Here is an 18,863-nt window from a genome sequence, read left to right as displayed (position 1 = left end):
TCGGCTCTCAGACAGCAGGAGCGGGGCCTCCGTGGCTGCCCTAGCCTGTGCCTCCCCATCCCCCAACCCCCACCAGGCCAGTTACTTTAGAGACCTTGACTATGGTCCTCACTTCTCTGAGAATCCCAGCTCCAGGGGAGTGGGGAGTGGGCATGGAAGGGCCCTGGCTGACACTGCCCGTGGCCAGACCCTCCCCACCCCACCCTGCCTGGCACTCCGAGGTGTTATTCTGAAAGCTAGGCAGAAAATAACTCACTCAAGGGAATTATTTCTGTCTCTGTTAAATTTCAATCCAGAGCTCCTGGAGAAGCTGGCTGCAGGGCTGTTTCTCAGGTCAGGGAGACTTCTAGGGAAAGACGGGGAAGCAGGGGTGGAGGGGCAGGCGCTGCTCCCCCGGGTGGGAAGGGCCGCAGCACAGGCCTGCGCCCCAGATGTTGCCCTGCTGGTAGCAACTCCAGCCTAGCACTGCCACTGGCTCCCACCTAGGCAGGTGCTGAGCTGCTGGGCCAGACGCTTTCTCTGGAGATGTCTGCTTATGGGAAGAGTTTGAGTGAACAGAGTGGCAGTTCTCTTGCCTGACAGAGGCCCAGGCGGGCGAGGCCTGGGGCAAAAGTTGTTTCTCTGGACACCTGGGGCTGAGCTCCTCGCCGGCCCTGAGGCAGCGGTTAGTGCATTGAATCTGGCGTCTTCACTCCTGGGTGCCAACCACAAAATAGGAAGAAGAAGACAGTGAGGGATACAGCCAGGGAGACCTGTGGTTTGGAGAAGTGGTAGGACCCACAGGCTTGCGAGAGTTAGGAGGGATGTGACTTTGGGTTGGTGGGTTGGAAAGACAAAGCTCCCTGTCACCTTGTGGCCCTGTGGAAGGGCTGCAGATCAGGGAGAGGATGACATGTGGCCTGCTGGGTTGAAATAAGGTGTTTTTGCATTGTAACTTCGCAAGCACTGTGAGCTGGCCAGGCGCTGGCCGGTGGTGAGGCTGGACATCGGGCTGTGAGTGTGGACTGCCCCAGGTCTACATGGATCTGCAGGGGCAAGGGTGTGAGATGTTTGGGGGCACTGAGTCTTTGTGCCCGCTGCCCTTCCTTAGAGCACTTCCTGGCAACAGGGAAGTGACCTTGTTGGCCTCAGAGCGGTGGGCTGAGCACACGGTAGGGGCAGCAGGCTTGGGTGCCCAGCAGTCGTGAGGCGTCAGCTCTCCCTGTGCCCAGCAACTGTATCTGGGCATCCTGGGCAGGCTGATGAATGAAGGAAGGACTGGCTGGCAGCGTGGCAGCTGCATGGTCCACCAACTCGGTCTGGCCTCGCTGAGCCATGTGTCACCACCCCCTGCTGCACTGAGACGGGCTGATGTCCAGGATTCAGTCCTCCACCTCTTCCTTCTGGCTCAATTGCTGATGGTCCTGCTCCCAGGACTAAGGGCCGGCCCTGCAAGGGCTCTGGCCATGGACCCGCAGGGCCTCGGCTGTACTGCAAGAGAGGCTGGCTACTTGGCTGCACTTGGAGGTCCCTTCCCAGTGAGCCAGTGAGAGAGAAGCCTGTGGTTATTTTCTTCATGACAGTTGGGCTGGGGTGGGAATCGAAAGTCTCCAGTTCCAAAGTATCATTGCAGTCATGTTAACTCTGGTTTTCAGGACTCAGTAGGCTCATAGAAGAGAAGGACAGAACACACTTCCTACATACCTTCCAAGTGAGCATGCCCTGGCCAGCGTGGTGGTGCTTATGTGTAACTCTGGGAGGCGGAGGCAGGAAGATCAAAAGTTCAAGCCCAGCCTGGACAACTTGACAACTTGGTGCTTAGTAAGACCCTGTCCCAAAATTTAAAAAACCTTTACAAAGGGGCAGGGGCCAGGGTTGTAGTAGGGCTCCAGCGTGGCCCGGTCCTCCATGGGCCTTCCTGCCTCCTCGTGTCCCTCTCAGCAGGACAGGCAAGGGCTCCGACGTGGCCCAGTCCTCTACGAGCCTTCGCGCAGTGCAGCCTGTGCCTCACTTTGCTGCTTGTGCTGCTCCGTCCCTTCCTGGGCCTGTAAGCCTCGGTTCTCTGTCTCATACACCTCTGTGACAGCAGGGTCTAGTTGAGCCTTGCCGTGCAGCCAGTGCTTAGAACCAGGCAGAGGTCACCGTCAAACACGGGGCAGCCACAGCCAGAAACCACGCCCTCCGCAGTAAGAGCTCAAGGAGGCATACCACAGCCTCCAGCCTCTTAGGAGCAAATCCATGTGTCTATAAGTTGACCAGACAGACGCTCTAGAGAGCGTCTTAGGGAAAACTCATTATTTGGAAACTGGAAGCAGCTCGTGTTATCTTGGGGTGCGTGGGATCCTCCTCCTGACCTTGGCCAGGAAAACCCCAGGAACACATCAGAGTGTCCTCCCTCCCTAATGGCCCAAGGCTAGGCAGGTGCCTTTGGGTAGATTCGCCCCAGCAGGGCAGGAGCTCCTGGCCCTGCCCAGCCTGAGGAACCTGAGGAACCCACTCCATGGGTTCTGACAAAGAAAGAGGCAGCTCTCTTGTGTTGGCCTGATCATTGTTGTTGTTGTTTTAGAAAATCACATGAAAATCTCAGTTTTTCGTCCACTGCACCAGAAATAGCAGCGGCTGGCTTTTGGGAGAGATGGGGCCTCTCTGGCCCTGTGTCTTGGTGCTGCCCCCTCCTGTTTCTTGCTTTCCAAGCCACTGGACAAAAATAACTTCTTCGTCCCATCCATCTCCCCTACAGCATATAGCCTTAGAAAATGCTACTACCATGGCTGTGTCCAGAGGCCCCCAAAGCCGTCTGCTGTCAGGGTGGGACTCTTTCAGAGGAGGCTGGACCTGGAGTCTGTGGCACTGGAGCTGATTCCCGGGGCAGTGCTGAGGCTGGGGATTGAGGGTGTGAGTGCTGCCTGCCCAAGTAGCCTGGCTCATATGGAGGGGCAGAAGGGCGCTGCTAAGTTGTCATGCTACCTTCTGGCCACCATGGACTCTTTCTCCTCTCTGACACCTGTGTGCCATGTGTCACTCGCCTTGGAGCCAGCCGAGGTAGACGGACACCTCTGCAGACTGTGAGCTGATAGACTCTTCCTTCCTTAACTTGTGGGTGTTCGATATTTTGTCTCAGCAAAAAGAAAAAAGTTGCGAAGACAACCTTCATGCAGTACCCTAAGAAAACTCGTCCAAGCAGTGCTCCGGCCAGCTGTCCCCTGCTTCCCTTCAAAACACTTCCTGGGGAGCTTCAGTCCTGCCCTGTGTCCTTGGTCAGCCAGGGAGACGAGTGCCTGCACACCTTTATGGTGTGCAGAAGGGTTTCTACAACGCTCACACAGCACCCCGCTTGTGAAGAAGGAAGGAGGCCCAGGCCTACCCCTCGCGGTTCCCCATATCAGCTCCCTGGGGAGCTGCCCCGGCTGGCCGCCCGCTAGATCAGCGGGGAAGGGGAAGCGCTCTTCCTTCTTCCACGGCCTTTGGTGACCCACTCTCCTTCTGACTGCCTGCGTTTCCTCCGCTGCAAGCCCAGGGATTGCTTTTATAGCTTAGCTGGTCCTCTGCGTTTTCCTGGCCACTGCGGCAGCCCTCCCTTTCCAGAGTGACAAGGCCCAGGCTGCCCGTTACCTGGAGAACAGTCATCATCCCAGTAATCTTGTTGACAAAGCTGAGGGCAGATTTTCCACTGGCAAAAAAGCAGCTTGTAGGAATAATTGTCGGTAAGGCGTGCGTATCTATCGAGGTGAGCTGCGTCTCTGCCGCTCTGCCCGGAGCCTTCCACTCCTGGTTCTGCCCGGCTCCAGGTTGGGCTGAACCCCCGAGGAGCTTGGTGGAGCATGGGGAGTCTGCCCCTCAAGGATAGCTAACTCGGGGGGAGGCAGCTGCCTGCACATCCAAGGAGAGCTGGGCGGTCAGCGAGTCTGTGGACTGGCTTCCACAGCGGCCGACGCTCTGGCCCCTCACATTGTTCAGGCTGCCATGACTTTTATAGGTTCTCAAAGAAGATCTACATGCCCAGAAGGTGAGGGCATTCAGGGAAACTTCCTGCCACTGTGCTCCTTAGCCCTGCTCCTGATAAAGCCTAGCAGGACTGGGCTGGAGGCCGCCTGTCTGGAGCACAGCGCTGCAGAGGGGAGTATGGGCAGCCCTGGGGAGCACAGGCAGCCCCACACACCAGCCAGGCCCTCTCCCTGCTGGGAACTGTGCTCAGGGCAGGCCCATCGGCACGGACCCCTCCCCTCCTACTCTTGCAGGGTCCACGGACGTATCTGAGAGGGTTATAGGATCTTGATCAAAATTAAACATACCCAGTCTCCCTTCCTTCCTCTGCTCCTTCCCTGCGTCCCAACTCATGGCATAGATGTTGATGACCTTTGTATCTGCGCAACGGCTCTGTAACTGGTGCAAGTGCTATGCTTCAAGGAAAGAGCAGGTTCGTGTTTTAATTTGCATGCTGACACCTTATGGTAGCCCATGGCGCCCTACTTTGGAGACCCCTTGTCAGTGGCTTATAGGCAATGACAAAGAGCTGGGCTAGGACCAGCAACTGACAGAGCTGCAGGGACCTTGTCACCTGTGCATTATAAAGAACTTGCCAAGTGTGGAACTGTCCCACAAGAGTGGATTGCCGTGGGAGCTCTGTCTCTATCAAGGAAAATGTCCAAGCAAAGCTAGAAAACCCTTTGGGTAGAGTATTCTAGGTGAGATGTGAGATTAGTGGACTTGGTAGGACTGGTTACCTTCTGGGTGTGAGATTTGCTCAGACGACTAGTCTCTACTGGGCTTTACTTTGGACACTGCAGTCAGTAGAAAGCAATTTCTAACTATTCTTACCCATATTTATTTTATTTTTAAAATTTATTTATTTATTTGGTGCGGGGTCTCTCTAGTAGCTCAGACTCGTAGTGGTCCTCCTGTCTCAGCCTCCCAAGCTCTGCGATTACAGACGTGCGCCCCCACGCCCAGACTCAGTGGCCCACGTGGCATATGGTACTGGGGATCAACCCAGGTCCTTGTGCTTGCTAGGCAGGTGCTTGGACTGCTGAGCTGTCTCCCCAGCCCTCTTACCCGTGTCTAAAAAAGTGTGCACAGAGGAGCTGAGGAGACTCACCCTGCCTACCATGTGCTAGAAGAAGATGTGACACGTGCAAAGGTAAGTACATCCTATGACACTCAGGGCCCCTGGACAGAGCCAGAAGGGTGAGAAAATAAAAGCCAGCAAGCAGAGGGCTTGTGCGCCCGAGGACATGGCAGTTGTGGCTGCTTGCTCCAGAGAGCCCACTGTGTGTTGCACTCCATGTGTGCCAGTTTTCTTAAGCTTTTTAAAATATGTTATTTTATTTATTGATTTATTTAGTCACTTGGCACAGGGTCTTACTGCACAGTTCAGGCTCAGGGTGATCCTCCTGCCTCAGCCTACCGAGTGCTGGGACTATGGGTGTGTGCCGCCACGCCCCCTCCCAGGCCAGCACGGTGCTCTGCTCTGAGGACGGGACTCAGGGCCTCGTGCTTGCCAGGCCGGCGCTTATGCCGCCAAGCTATCCCCCGAGCCCGTGTGTGCTAGCTCTTGAGAGAAGAATGTTCGCTTCTGCAAGGAAATTGCTTCACGTTCCATTTCTTTCTAGGAGTGCGAGCTTGAACCAGCACTCAGAAAGGCCAGTCACAATCACTGCAGCCCCAGGCTGAACGAGGACCCTTCTGGGTGCCCACCACTGGGGCCCCCGGGGCCCCCGGGGCCATGCCCTGCCCTTCATTAGCATCTGCAAATGAGAACGTGCTCAGGCAGGCCTGGCCTGTCGGGCGCAGCTGAAAGGAGACAGCACTGAACTTCACCGAAGGTCTTGCTGTGACGGGAGCCCTGGGTGTGCAGGCGCGCCCCTTGGGAGCTGACCAAGGCATCAGTGGTTAGCCTCTGGTGCACGCCTGGGTTCTCCCCAGAGCCCAGCTCTGTAGGCTCAGATTTCTCCGGAGGGTTCAGTCAACGTGGTAGAGGCAAGCTGAGCCCAAAGGGGAATGAGAACTTTGAACCTGTCTTTCCAGAAATCTCCCCAGGACACCCCCTGAGACTGCCCCAGGTGAGGCTCTCCCCGGGCGCTGGTTTAGCTGAAGCTGCTGGAAGGCAGGGTGCCTGCCGAGTGGCAGGTGGATGAGCAGGAGGCTGTGGCTGTGGCATCCGCACGTGGAAGGAGCCAAGGGATCTTATTTCTCACAGGGGAAGGTTGGGCCTCCAGGGAGGTCAGGCAGGGGTCTGCTGTGCGAGTTGGCCCTGGAGGAATGTCGGGCCCTGGAGGAGCGGAGACCAGGGCTTTCTGAGGAGCTGGCTCCTCCCTCTGCCTCCTCAAGTCTCAGTGCGGGGCTCCAGCACTTCTGAAGCAGGGTCAGGAGGGTGGCTGTGCCCCGGCGAAGGCAGTGGGACGTCCTGGGTGTGCAGAAGCAGGTGACGGGGGCTATGCGGGATGTGTGACGTGCTGAGGGGCACCCTGTCCTCCCCACCGGTCCTCTTTTTCTCCCTGTATTTCTGCCCCCCTTGCCACCAACTTGCGCTTGTACCAGAGGCCAAATCTAGGGTCGTTTCTCCTAAACAGTCATCCAGTGGTGAAACAGTCGGGAGGAGCAGACTTTCCCTGGATGTGGAGCTGGCTAGCAGGCAGCAGGCCCTGGCTGAGGCCTGCCATCGCCAGGCACGAGGCCCCTGGAAGGAAACAGCCACCGTGCCCTGCGGCCTGGGGCTGGCTCTCTGAAGCTTTCCTGCATGACTTTGTGGAAGCAAGGGGAGTCCAGGGCTAGGACACTTGGGGAAGTGGCTGAAATATTTCGTTTAGGAAATGCAGGCAAGTGGACACCCAGTGTGCTGCCTTGGTCCACGTCCCGGCCCCAAAGACCATCCGTCTCCCTGTGCCTCTGTTTCTTGTTCCTAAGACAGAAAATAACTCTGCCCACCTAACGGTGCTGTGGGAGAGCGGTAAGCGAAGGCCCTGAAGGAGGCCCTAGCGCAGGGGGCGTGTCTGCGCTGCTGGCACGGGAGTGGGGCAGTTACCAAGCAGCGAGCACGCGGTGTGGTGCTGCAGCCAGCCCGTCCTCCCCATCTGCTGGTGCAGCGCTTTCCTGGCCAGAGCTCTAGAGGGCAAGACTGCCCTGAGCTTCGGTGTGGACCTCTGAGAACCAGGTCTGCTCCCTGCCTTGCAGAACTGGGCGAGGATCAAATGCAGTAAATCCCAAATCCCATGGCGTTGGTCAGGCCTGGCACGCAGTAGATGCCCACAACCTTTTCTTTAGTTCAAGGGTAGTGGTCTATCTAGATGTCACCTCTAACTGTGAAAAGCCTTAGGAGACGAGGGGGGGAAAGTGTTCCTCCTCCTGTGTCCATCTTGCCCTCACTTTCCTGAGGAGCAGGCAGGGAGCCTAAGAAGTTCTCAAGGCCCAGATGAGAACTTAGATGGAACAAGAAGACTGGGGTCATCTGGGGATGGGCGGTGTGAGTGGCGGGGTGCAGCTGAGCCTGGCTGGGGTGAGCAGCATGTGGCAGGTGCCCCCACACCCACGGCCCAGGAGCGCCAGCAGCCCTCGCTCAGCTCCTCGTCCTCCTGGGCCCCCTTGTATGGCCCGTAGGGCTGGCAGCACCTGACAGGTGGCTGAGGGGCTCTGAGGTGAATCAACAGCTGCGGGCCACACCCTCCCCACCTGGTGTCTGGGCCAACAGCCTGTGGCATAGCTGTGTATTTCCACAGCCACCTCCCGTGGGCCTCAGGGAAGGGCAGCCGTGTGTATCTGTGTGTGCCTGTGTGTGTCCATCCATGTGTCCATGTATGTGTGTCTGGTGTGTGCATGTGTCTATGTGTGTGTGTCTGTGCATGTGTGTCCATGTGTGTGTCCTTGTGTGTGCCTGAGTGTGTGTCCGTGTATGTGCATGTGCGTGTGTCCGTTGTGTGTCCATTGTGTGTCTGTGTGTGTGCATCTGTGTGTGTCTGTGCGTGCGTGTGTTTCTCTGTCTCATGCGTAGAGGTGGAAGGCTGAGGTCCTGCCAGCCTCACCTTGGTGCCCCATCATGCCCCAAAGGCCTAGCGCCAGGCACAGGATCAGCCCTGCACCACCTTCCCTGAGGCTGGGGTGTGGAACATGTCTGGGAAAGAGCTAAAAGTGGCAGGAAACATCCTGTTTCAAAGCCCTGACTTCCCGTATTTAACCCCTGCAGCACCTGCTCCACCTACACTGACCTCTACAGGCCGGAGATCCCAGGCTGGAGGCCAGAGCCCTCAGCAGCCCTGCGTCTGCTCTCTGCTCTCCTCAGCATGTCCTGCCGCCCCATAGCTCTTCCTAGAGCACCCCCAAAGTACGGGAGCAGAGCCGCGGTGGGGGGGGGGTGCAGGTCCCTGGCTATGCGGGCAGAGGTGTGTCTGTGGAAGGGAGTCCTGCTGCGTGCACGGAGCCCGTCCACTCCCTGCTTCAGAATGGCTGTGCCAGCTTCTGCTGTTCTTCTTGGCCAGTCACTTCCTTCCAGTGTTCAGGCCTGCGTCTGGAGACTGAGGTCCCTGGAAAGGGCTTTTTGCACTGCTTAGGACATGCAGTGCTTTAAATAGCACGTCCCCTTGTCCCCTCGCTTGTCTCAGAGCCCTCCTGGCTGGTTGTGTCCTCAGCCACATGGAGGAGCACTTCTGGCCACCTTGGGCCTGGCCCCCCACCTGAGGCAGGTGCATCTGCACCAGCCACAAGCTCCCTGGTTTGTTTTGAGGGGAAGGGACCGGTCATAGGACAGTGGTAGGTAGTGGGGAGAAGGGAACGCTGCCTGGGCCTATGCATAGGCGAGTCTCCTGTCAGAGATCTGCAGCTGGAGCCTGGGCCTGGGGGCATGGGGTAGGAGTCAGGGCCTCAAGCAGGAGGCACTTGCCAGGTTCAGGAAAGGACCCCTGAAGCCTGGCCTGAGTGTCTGACACCTCCTGCCCAGCTCCCGTTTCCTCTTTCTCCTGCCTCTGTGATCTCCTCCTGTCTTGTGGGACATTCGGTGCTTGGGCTACCGAGCCCTGGGCCTCTTCTCCATGTGGGACCCAGCTCTGGGAGTTCACGTCCAGTGTCAGCAAGTGATCCCAAGCGGGGTGGGTCTCCACTCAGCTCCCTGCAGGGAGCCCGTGCTGGGGCCTCTGGCCGCTGTCTGCCTTTCTGTGCGGCCCGGTGCCTGGGCCCTTGGCCCCAGCTGGGAGGCTTCCTGGCATCAAGGCGGAGCCCCGCCTGCCCAGCTGCTGTTGCCATCGGATGGCCCGCATGGTTCTAATTCTTTCGCCTTGGGCGCTCCCCAGTGAGGCTGCTTGGGGCTTGGCCCGTTAGACCGACTGAGGACTGACTGACCCTCGTCCTCACCTCCCACTGTGTTCGCTGCTCTTCTCCGACCCTTGGGAAGTTGGGGAACTGCGTCCAAGCGGTGTGGCCATACCACCACAACTCAGAGCCCTGACAGATAAATAAGCCCACCCCCGGGGCTCAGCCACAGGCGCTTGCCCCATGGAGAGGTCGGGCTAGGGCGCTACCCCACATCTTGGGGGCCTTCTGTGTCCCAGTCACTTGGAGGGGTGAGTTTAGACGTGGGCTCCTCTCTAAGCATGGTGTTGACAGATGCAGAACACTTTCTCATTTATTTTTAATTCATTTTAAATTAAAAATCTCATGTATGTACAGAAGGACACATGAAACATAGATGTATTTTAATGTCATATACCTACCACACAAAGAAATAGAATGCGTCTTTGCCTGTCTGCCCTGGTCCCTTCCCTTGGCGCCAGGGCCTTTGCCACCATTGTTTCACATTAAGTGTTTGTGCATTTGGCAGTAGTAGTCGCCAGAGATGCCCCAAGCCTGGGTGCTCTGGTCTCACTGCAGAGGGCTGAGCGACAGCACACTGAGCTTTGGCATTGTGAAGCTTGCCCCCAGATCACGGGCTGCCTGGGACCTCCCACGGGTGCCCACAGCCTGCTTCTCTCCTACAGGTGGGAAGAAATGGTGTGCTGGGGTAAGAGTAAGGGCACGAACTGTCCCCTTTGTCCTGCCTTCTCTCTCATTTCTCCTGAGTTGAGTGACCTTCCGCCTTGGGTCAGAAGGGCCACTGAAATCCATAAGGACTCTTGTAAGGGTTACGATGCCGTGGAGCCCTGGGAGCAGCAGGGCCGCAAAGCTCTTCAGGGAGGCCTGCGGTGTCCCCCAGTGGGCTCTGGGCCTGAGGCAGTGGTCAGATCAGAGGTGTCAGGGAAAGCCAGGGCCGCCTGGCCTAGTGGAAGTGTCCCAGAGCAGGTGTGCTTTGTCCCTTCCCTCCCTTCCCCTCGTGTGACATTCATCTCTAGATGGTAAGCCTGTTTATAAACACTGTCTTTGAAAGTAGAATTAGTTAATTGTACATGACTCATATGGCTCAAAAGGATGTTCAAGAAAAATGTCAAAGGTTATTGCAAAAAGTTACGGGAAGTACTTGGTACCAGGGTACCAAGGACGCCAGGGGAGTGAGTCAGTCCTGAGCTAGGTGGCTTCAAGGGGCAAGACCTGCAATGACAGCACCTGGGCGTGGGTGTCAGAAGATGCCCTGGCTTTCTCTTGGAGGGTGCAGCAGGCCAGCCAGAGACTTGTGCCCATGAAACCTGTCATGGAGATGGACAGGCAGCCACGGCATTAAGATCACCCTTCACCGCACACCCTTGAGGGAATGCCTCTTTGGGTGAGGATGGTGAGGGCACCAGCAGCCAGAAAGGCAGCATCTGAGCGCAGGCGCTCAGAACCAGCCTTGCACTGCGCTGGGTGGGGCAGGCCATGCCGTGCAGGGGCTGCAACGAGCTCTCCAGCACAGTGGTGGGTGGTGGTACGAGGGATGCCAGCTGGCTGTGGTACTGACTCAGGCCCTGGCCTATCTGATGTTCTTCCAGGGACGGAGGCCATGGCAGCCAGCACGTCCCTACCTGACCCTGGTGACTTTGACCGCAATGTGCCCCGGATCTGTGGGGTGTGTGGGGACCGAGCCACGGGCTTCCACTTCAATGCGATGACCTGCGAAGGCTGCAAAGGCTTCTTCAGGTAGGTCTCCTGCCAGCTCGCCCCAGAGGCAGAGGAGGGACCACAGCAAGGCTGTCCTGGAAAGCACACTTGTGCTTTTCACATCCCCTTCCTATGGTGTCCTCGGAACACATCAGCTCCCACAGGCTCTGGGTGCGGTGGGGTCTCCCTGAGGGCTTCTTCGTCCTGTCAGCCCAGCTGTGTCCTTGCCCCTCAGAAGCCACTGTCCAGAAGTGCTTGTGTTTCCTTCCATCGGCACTGATGCCAGCTCTCTGCACAGACCTCTGTCCATGTTCCTGAGTGGGTCCCATCACTGGGCATGACGGGAGCTTCTGCCCTGACTTCCGGCCAGGCATGCCTTTGGGAAAGGCACCTGGGCTCAGTGCTTACCTTCCCATCCAGCCCAGACTGCTTCTTGGAACATGGAAGCCTGCACCCTGGGTGGCCGGACCTGTGCCCATTGCTTCACGTGTGGCTGGCTTGTCCCAGTACTGAGTCCCCCTGTAGGGGCCCAGGGAGTGTCAAGAAGGCACTCGCTCTCGTCCTGTTGCTCACAGCTGGCGCTTCCTCCAGCAACTCTGCTTTTCTCTCGTGAATCCAGAATTCCAAGAGCAAACAGTTCAGAAAAGTTTGGAAAGGCCGAAGGATGCTCCCATCCAGATCTGGGAGGCAGGACAAAGCATATCCGATTACGAGGAGAAAGGGAGCCCATGAGAAGCTGGCACAGTGCTGTGTTGCAGAGGGGGTGGCTTGGGAGGGAGCAGCCAGAGGAGAGTCAGGAACTGTCTGGGCCAGAAGAGGGGACAGAGCAGGATGGGGCTCTAGCCATCAAGCCTGCAGGAGTAAATCCAGACCAGACCAGAGGGACAGCTGGGGTCAGCCAGCTCCTGTCTGAACCAACGCACTTGCCTGGTCTCGAGGGCAGAGTGACTCTGATGCAGGTCCTCGCAGGACTTGCGCCAGCCCGGAGCTCCTGAGCCACCTGCCCTCTGCCGGGGAGCCTGCAGGCCCTGGGTTCCCAGGCCGTCAGCAGCTGCTGGGCAGCGGAGTTGCTGTGGGTGCTAATTGCCTGTTTAGCGGGTGTGGCCTGCCCGCTTGGCTTCCCGGAAGGCTCCTCCCCGGCTGGAAGAGCCAGACCAGCAGCATCGCTGCCTCTGCGTCCTGCGGCCGCCGCATCTGTCAGGTCACACTTCTGCAGGGTGTGCCTTCCGGAGTCTGGGCCCTGCACACCAGGTACCACCTGGACCCTTTCCTGCGGGGCCTGGGGACCAGGGAGCCACCTTCTGAGAGGCGATGCAGGTGCCTGGTGTGCCCACCAGCGCCTGCTTGCCATCATTCGGCCGGCCAGAAGCACGCAGGCTGGTACCAGCTATGCCATTGATTCTGTGTTGCTGCTCCAGTTCCTTGACTTCCCTGTGTCCCGGTGAACTAACTGCCTGTGTGCAGGGCCTGAGCCCTCCTCTGTGTCTGTTTTGCGGGTGCTTAGAGCAAGGGGCAGATTCTGAGTGAAGTTAAGGGCAATGTGTCATTTATTGTTGTAAGGCTTTTTCGTTTGGTTCTTATTTATGTGTGTGTGTGTGTGTGTGGTCATCTCAGTCCACCAGGGGGCGGGGCTGGCTGGCATGTGGTGCTGGGGGATTGAACCGCGGTCACTCTGTTTTGCTAAGCTTGTTCTAAGTAGGTGCTTTAGACCACTGAGCCATCTCACCAGCCCCCTTTCGTTTGGTTCTTAGTTCTTGGTTTTTGGGGTCTTTCTTCCTTCCTTCCTTCCTTCCTTCCTTCCTTCCTTCCTTCCTTCCTTGGCAGAGCCTTGCAATATAATTCAGGTTGGCCTTGAGCTCACTACATAGCCCAGGCTAGACTTGAGTGCACGCCAATCCTCTTGCCTCAGCCTCCTGGCTACTGCAGTAAAATTTGGACTTAAACACTAGCCATGCTGTCTGAGCGCATCTCTTATGTAGCTTCACCCATTCCTCTCCTGTCGACGGGACTGGACCAGGCCACACTTTCTAAGACAGCCAACATCCTTGTGGTTTGGCTTGCATTTTGCCCGTCTATAAACGAAATTAGGCAATCACGTATCTACCTATAGCCCGCCCTCATTGCTTGGGTTGTCTATATTTGCAGATTCACCAACTTGCTAAAATTCACCAAAACCCGGCAGCGCCTCTGTGGTCACTGTATGCGCATGCGCAGAGCCGCGAAGAGCCCGCCTCCTGGCCGGCGTGTCCTGTCGGAGCAGGCCGGTCTCTGCTAGAAGACAGCTCTGCCTTCCCTTTCTGCCCTCGCGGTACAGCAGGCGTCCTCTCAGCAGCCTACTTCGTGTGACGTTTTTTTTGTTTTTGTGCTCTTTGTTGGCAGTTTCAGTACTGGCAGCGGTTCCCAAGCCGCGTGCGGCCGGCCGCGCAGCGCGCAGTCATTAAGCACCGGAGGGCCGGGACACGCGCTGGCTCAGCTTCCTCCAGACGTGCGCTGTGGGCTCAGTGTCAGTGAGCCACAGAGCACCTGCAGAGGGGTGCTAAGTACGGCGCCAAGGAAGCAAGCGCGTACGTCCCGGGTTCGGGTTCCGCGCTCATCAGCAGCGACGCTGCTGTCTGCAGAGGCCCGCAGGAGCCCAACCTCCCGCACGTTCTGCGGGGCGCGTTCGCCAGGCCGGAGTGCAGCGAGACTTTTATTTTTATTATTTTTATTTATTTATTTATTGTGGAACAGGGGATTGAACTCAGGCCCCTGCACTTGCCAGGAAAGCGCTTATTCCACTGAGCCATCTCCCCAGCCCCGGCACCGAGACTTTTAGGTCATGACTGCTGTGACTGCCAAGACGGGCTGTGTCTGCATCATTTCTCCTCCTCTGTTTCGCCCGCCCCGTTACTCCTCTTCTGTTTCACCCAAATCTTATTTAAAATGTTTTCATTTCATTCCCGCACAAATAGTTGTTTAAGAACTCTGTCCTCAATTCTATTCATTCGTGCAATTCTGAGGCCAGGAAGTGGCTAGTGCCGCCTCTGGGTCAGGCAAACCCAGAGATGCGCGTGCCCAAGTCCTTGCGGTCAGGAGTCCTTCAGCCCGGTCGTGCCAGGTCTCAGCAGAGAGAAGTGCTTCAGTGCGAGGCCTCTGGCTGCTCTCCGAGCTCCGGAGACGGGTCATCTAATGTTTGGTTTGGCTCCTGATAGTTAAACTACAGCGCTCCAAGGGCGAGTAATGGCACATTGATAAGCCCAAGACTTGTGATCAGACCAGAGGGTGCAAGGGAAGGCTGGAGGTGGGAGCCCAGTTCGCTTGACCTGTCTAGGAATCGGAGGCGTCTGCCCTTCAGTTCCTTTTTGAGCTGCTTCATTGTTCATCAACTTCCTGCTATCCTGGAGCATATAGGCATGGTCTAAGGAAGACGACGTCTCCAGTGTGAGTACAGGGTCTATATAGGTAGGCTTCTGGGTGGCCAGAACTGCGTGGCTACAGGAATGGTAACCAGAGCGTAATTAAGGGCCAGGGATTGAGGGCGGGGGTGGCTATACTATCAAAGTCAGAGAGAGAGAGAGAGAGAGAGAGAGAGAGAGAGAGAGAGAGAGAGAGAGAAACAGACAGACAGACGGAACCTCTGTCCATGGATGGGTTTGTCTAAATTTCAATATAGAGGGAAGGTGCATGCGTACGATCCTAGCACTCCGAGGCAGGAGGATCATAAGTGTGAGCCCAGCTTGGGTAAGTTAGTGACTTGGTGAGAACCCACCTCAAAATTGAACCCTAAAAGGGCCAGAGCTATATTTTGGTGTGAAGATCCTGAGTTCGATTGCCAGGTCCAGGTTTAAGGCCAAGCGAGACGCAAGAGGGCCCTGGAGGGCGGCGAGCAGCGGCTCGTTGCTTCTCGCTGCGCTCCCTTCCCTCCTGCTGGCGCCTTCGCCATGACACTGTGGGGCTGTGCCCACAAGCTGCAAGATAACAAAGGCAGAAACAGGGTTTTCTTTGCGAGTCCCTAAGGTCCTCAGGGACCTTGTTCTTCATGGCCTGGCCGAGTCCAGAGAGTAAAAGGCAGGCTGGAGAGGATCCAGGAATATGAGGAATGTTCTGGCTTTCTGGAGGAGCAGCCTGCTGATATTTGTAGCTCTTCTAAGAATTCTGATGTGAAAGGAAGCAGAGAAATGGGGCAAATGGCCGGGGAACTAAAAGTCACCATGCTAGGAGACAGGTGAGTAAATAGAAAGGGTGGGAAGAGTGGGAACATGGGGCATCCCGTGGGCACAGCTGGTGTCTAGAGAGAATGTGGCCCAGTGGTTGGTCTCCCTCCGCAGATGCTCAAGGGTGTTGAGGCAAGAGGGGAAGTGGTGTTCTCTGTGGCTGGCCGCAGACACGCAGCGTGTGGAGGCTGAGGGGAGGGGGCCGCACCACTTACTGGGAAAAGGAAGATCGCGGGAGTTGCCAGAAAACAGTTGCAAAAAGAGGAAGACTATTGCACACGTCCTTTTGTCTGTTGTTTTATTTCTTTAGGAATTGAGCTTTCTAATCTGGGTCCTCTACTCGAAGTCACTCTCAGCATATGCTGGAGATACTTAGGCTGCGTGGGGTGGCCAGGTGTTGCTCCACGCTTCCGATCATCTGTCCAGGGACCGCCTGGGCCCCAGAGGGGCCTCGAGGCAGCCTCCGCTTCCTGCTCCTGGCTTTATTTTATTTTTTTGCAGAGCCAGGGCTTAGAACTCAGGCCCTTGCCAGGCAAGCACTTATTCAACTGAGCTATCTCCCCAGCCCCCAATTTTTTTTTTCTGATGGAACCGGGGATTGAACTCAGGCCCTCGTGCTTGCCAGGCAAGTGTTCATGCTACTGAGCCATCTCCCAGCCCTGCTCCTGGCTTCAGCGAGGCCTTTGTTTCACTGCTGCCCTCGGGTTTTTTTTTAAATTTATAGTTTTATTACAGTAACACATAACTGTCACAGTGAGATCTACGCACATATATAGAATATTTAAATTTATATAGAACAGTATTTACAGTTTTATACTTTTGAAATGGAAAGTGAAGTACAGTTTCAGCTTTACAGCAAAGAAAAATGTAAAAGACAAAAACAGACAAAATCAGCAGTAGAAATACAACTATTCATCCTAGATTATGACATGTGGAAGCTCTTTGTTGGAAATGTACATCTTCTTAATCTGACCTTCGCAATCATCAGGACACTGGTGACTCAGCGCCATTTTGCCAGAAATCCGTTTAGCAGGATCATAGACTAACATTTGCAAGAGTAAAGCCAAACCATTTTCATCCAGGTTTTTGACTCGGGCTGCCAGGCTCCTGGGTTTCCACTTGGGAAATGTGTTCTTACAGTCCTGTAAAGACTCCACTTCCAGCCACACTTCATTGTTGGGAGTGCCCGAAGCTCCGAAAGTCCTGAAGAGCTGATCAGTTTCTGAATCCCCTTGGAAAAGTGGTTTCTTAGTTGCCAATTCTGCAAAAATGGTGCCTATATTCCAAATGTCAACTGGAGTCGAGTGACGAGCAGACCTCAGCAGCACTTCTGGAGATCTAAACCAGAGTGTCACTACCTCATGTGTATATACTCTAATAGGTATCCCAGAAGCTCTAGCAAAGCCAGAGTCAGCCAGTTTGATTGTTCCTTTGTCACCAATCAACAGATTTTGAGGTTTCAGGTCTCTGCGAAGAAATCTTCTAGAGTGACAAAAGACAATGCCCTGAAGGATCTGGTGCAAATAACTCTTACCAAGTGACGCATCCAGGAACTGACAAGGAGGAACAGAATCCAAGCACTTCTTGAGATCCATGGAAGGAATTCAAAATGAGCTACCGCCTGGAATCCTGCACAAGTACATCTTGAAGACTATGTTTGGATGGCGAAGTACTTCTAATAGAGAAATTTCCCGAACTGCAGTACTAGGAACCCTTTCCTCTTCACTTTCTAGTCTGAGTTTCTTCATGGCTACCACTTGACCTATAGTATTGTGTCTACCCTTATATACAACTCCATAAATACCTTCTCCGATTTTCTCTATTTTGGTGTACTCTTCTGTAGTTATTCAACAGATAGGGTTGATCTTCCCCTGCATCTCTTCACAGGACCTCGGGCGCCGGCCCCGAAGTCAAGTGCCTGCTGCGCTAGTTTTGACTGAGAGGTGGCAGACTCTTGTGAAGACCTTAGCGTGAAAGAGCAAAAGCTTCCGAGTGGGGCAGGTCATGGCTGCAGTCCACGGTTACACACCCATTAACCGTGCGGGGGGGGGGGCACAGAAAGCGAGTTGTTCAGCAGTCCTGTGCCACTCTGTGTCCCTTGTGAGCTGGGAATGCCTCCCCCCAAGCTTGTTTGAGGGCAGTGGAGACCAACTCTCACCACAGGTGCCCAATAGCCACTGCGCACTGCACCCACTTCTGCCAGGGTCTCAGTGGCAGTCAGCAGCAGACGGCGCCCACAGGGCGCTCTTGCCGCCACTCTGCTGGCCGGACAGCCCATCAAGCAAGAGCCCCAGCCCAAGGCACTTGTCACTTTTGTAAGCTCTTGTCTCCTTCATGTTTGATGAACTGGCCTCTGGCATGAGAAGCGTCAGTGTCCTCTCTCACCCCTGGCTTTCTAGAAACTGAGTCTGTATTTAGCTGGCTGCCGCACCCCTGCCCCTTCCTGAGTGGGATATAATTGCCAGCCAGCCAGCCAGAGGATGACAGGGTGAGCTCGGAGGGCTGCCGGGACGCTGCTCCTGAGGAGTCCCAAGGCTCTCAGTCCTCAAAGTCAAGCCAGCTAGTAGGGAATTAGCAGGGGAGGAAGGCGGCTGGGGTGTGGATCTGAGGGACAGAGCGATGTGCCACCTCCGCAGCCTGCCCTGACGCCTTGCGCGCAGGGCCTACTTGACAGCCGCGTGTGTGGCAGTTCTCTCAGAAGGCGGTGGACAGGGAGTAAGTTGGCCTGTAAGCCAGCAGGACCTGCCCACGGCCCGGCCCGGAAACATTCCTATTGCGCCGCTAAACCCGGATGGCTCGGGGGCTGTTGGGGCCAGCGAGTGTGCTGAAGCTGACCCCACACTCTGAGCAGGCCGTCCAACCTCCGTCTCTCAACCGCTTTCTCTTTTGCCTGGTACAGTTTCGAGAACCATAAGGAAGGGCCGCTTGCTATATTTTAAAATATAAAAGTTCTAAAGCCCCATGAGTTTATAGGTGGCTTTTGTATTGCTCCAATAATGTGCAGGGCCCACAGCAGGGTCGGGCTGCTGGGCAGGTGGGCACGGTTGCAGGGGCCCTAAGCCCCAGTTCCTCTGTGAGCTGGTGAGCTGGGCTCCAGAAAGAAGCCGAGGCTGCGTATTCTCCTCCTCTTCCCTCTCCACGTCCTCACTCTCCCCTCTGCAATTCAGAAACTGGGAGCAGAAAGCTGCGGCACCTCCCCGAGTGCCTCCTCCCCACCGCTGCATTCTCATCTTCCGACCCCAGCCTCCCTGGGGACCCATCCCTGCCCTCGGATGAAGTCGGGCTGAGGGGCTCTTGCCAACCAGTGTTTGGGTGTGGAAGCCTAAAAGTTGGCTTCAGAGTCAAAACACAAGAAAGATTTAGAAAACAAGTAAAAAGTAGGGCTTTTCCTGGTGACCTTAGGGTCGGAGGACTTTCTCTCTGCCCTGAGGATCAGAGGCAGGGCCCCTAGAGCCCCAGGAGAAATAGTGGTGTTCCTAAGGGCCCTGTCCTCCTTCTGGGGTCTCAGGAAGCTCCCGGCCCCAGCAGAGACTGGCTGAAGGTTTGGCTGGTGTCCCTGGCTGTATTCCTCTCAGTGTCATAGCCTGGACACTTCACAGGAAAAGTCAGAGCCAGATGGGACAATGGGTGGGTCTGAGGCTAGCGCAACCCCTTGGATGTGGTGCCTGGGTAGAAGGAAGGAAGGAAGGAAGGAAGGAA

The 18,863-nt window shown here is 56.0% G+C and overlaps 1 protein-coding gene and 1 pseudogene across 1 annotated transcript in view; one reads left to right on the top strand and one right to left on the bottom strand.

The window, feature by feature from the left end:
* The window catches only part of Vdr (vitamin D receptor), a 48,060-nt gene that overhangs the window by 9,379 nt on the left and 19,818 nt on the right, over positions 1–18,863 (top strand). The window contains exon 2 of the mRNA XM_023723552.1: positions 10,863–11,010. Within this exon, the coding sequence (XP_023579320.1) occupies positions 10,874–11,010 (137 nt within the window). The 5' untranslated portion in view covers positions 10,863–10,873. The remainder of the gene's footprint in view (positions 1–10,862; positions 11,011–18,863) is intronic.
* Positions 16,082–17,500, bottom strand: LOC105743121 (annotated as a pseudogene).

This window comes from Octodon degus, unplaced genomic scaffold (assembly GCF_000260255.1).
Source record: "Octodon degus isolate 3935 unplaced genomic scaffold, OctDeg1.0 scaffold00100, whole genome shotgun sequence".
In the NCBI taxonomy this organism is placed as follows: Eukaryota; Metazoa; Chordata; class Mammalia; order Rodentia; family Octodontidae; genus Octodon; species Octodon degus.
Note: the sequence above shows the minus strand (reverse complement) of the source record. Positions and strands in the feature narration are given on the sequence as shown.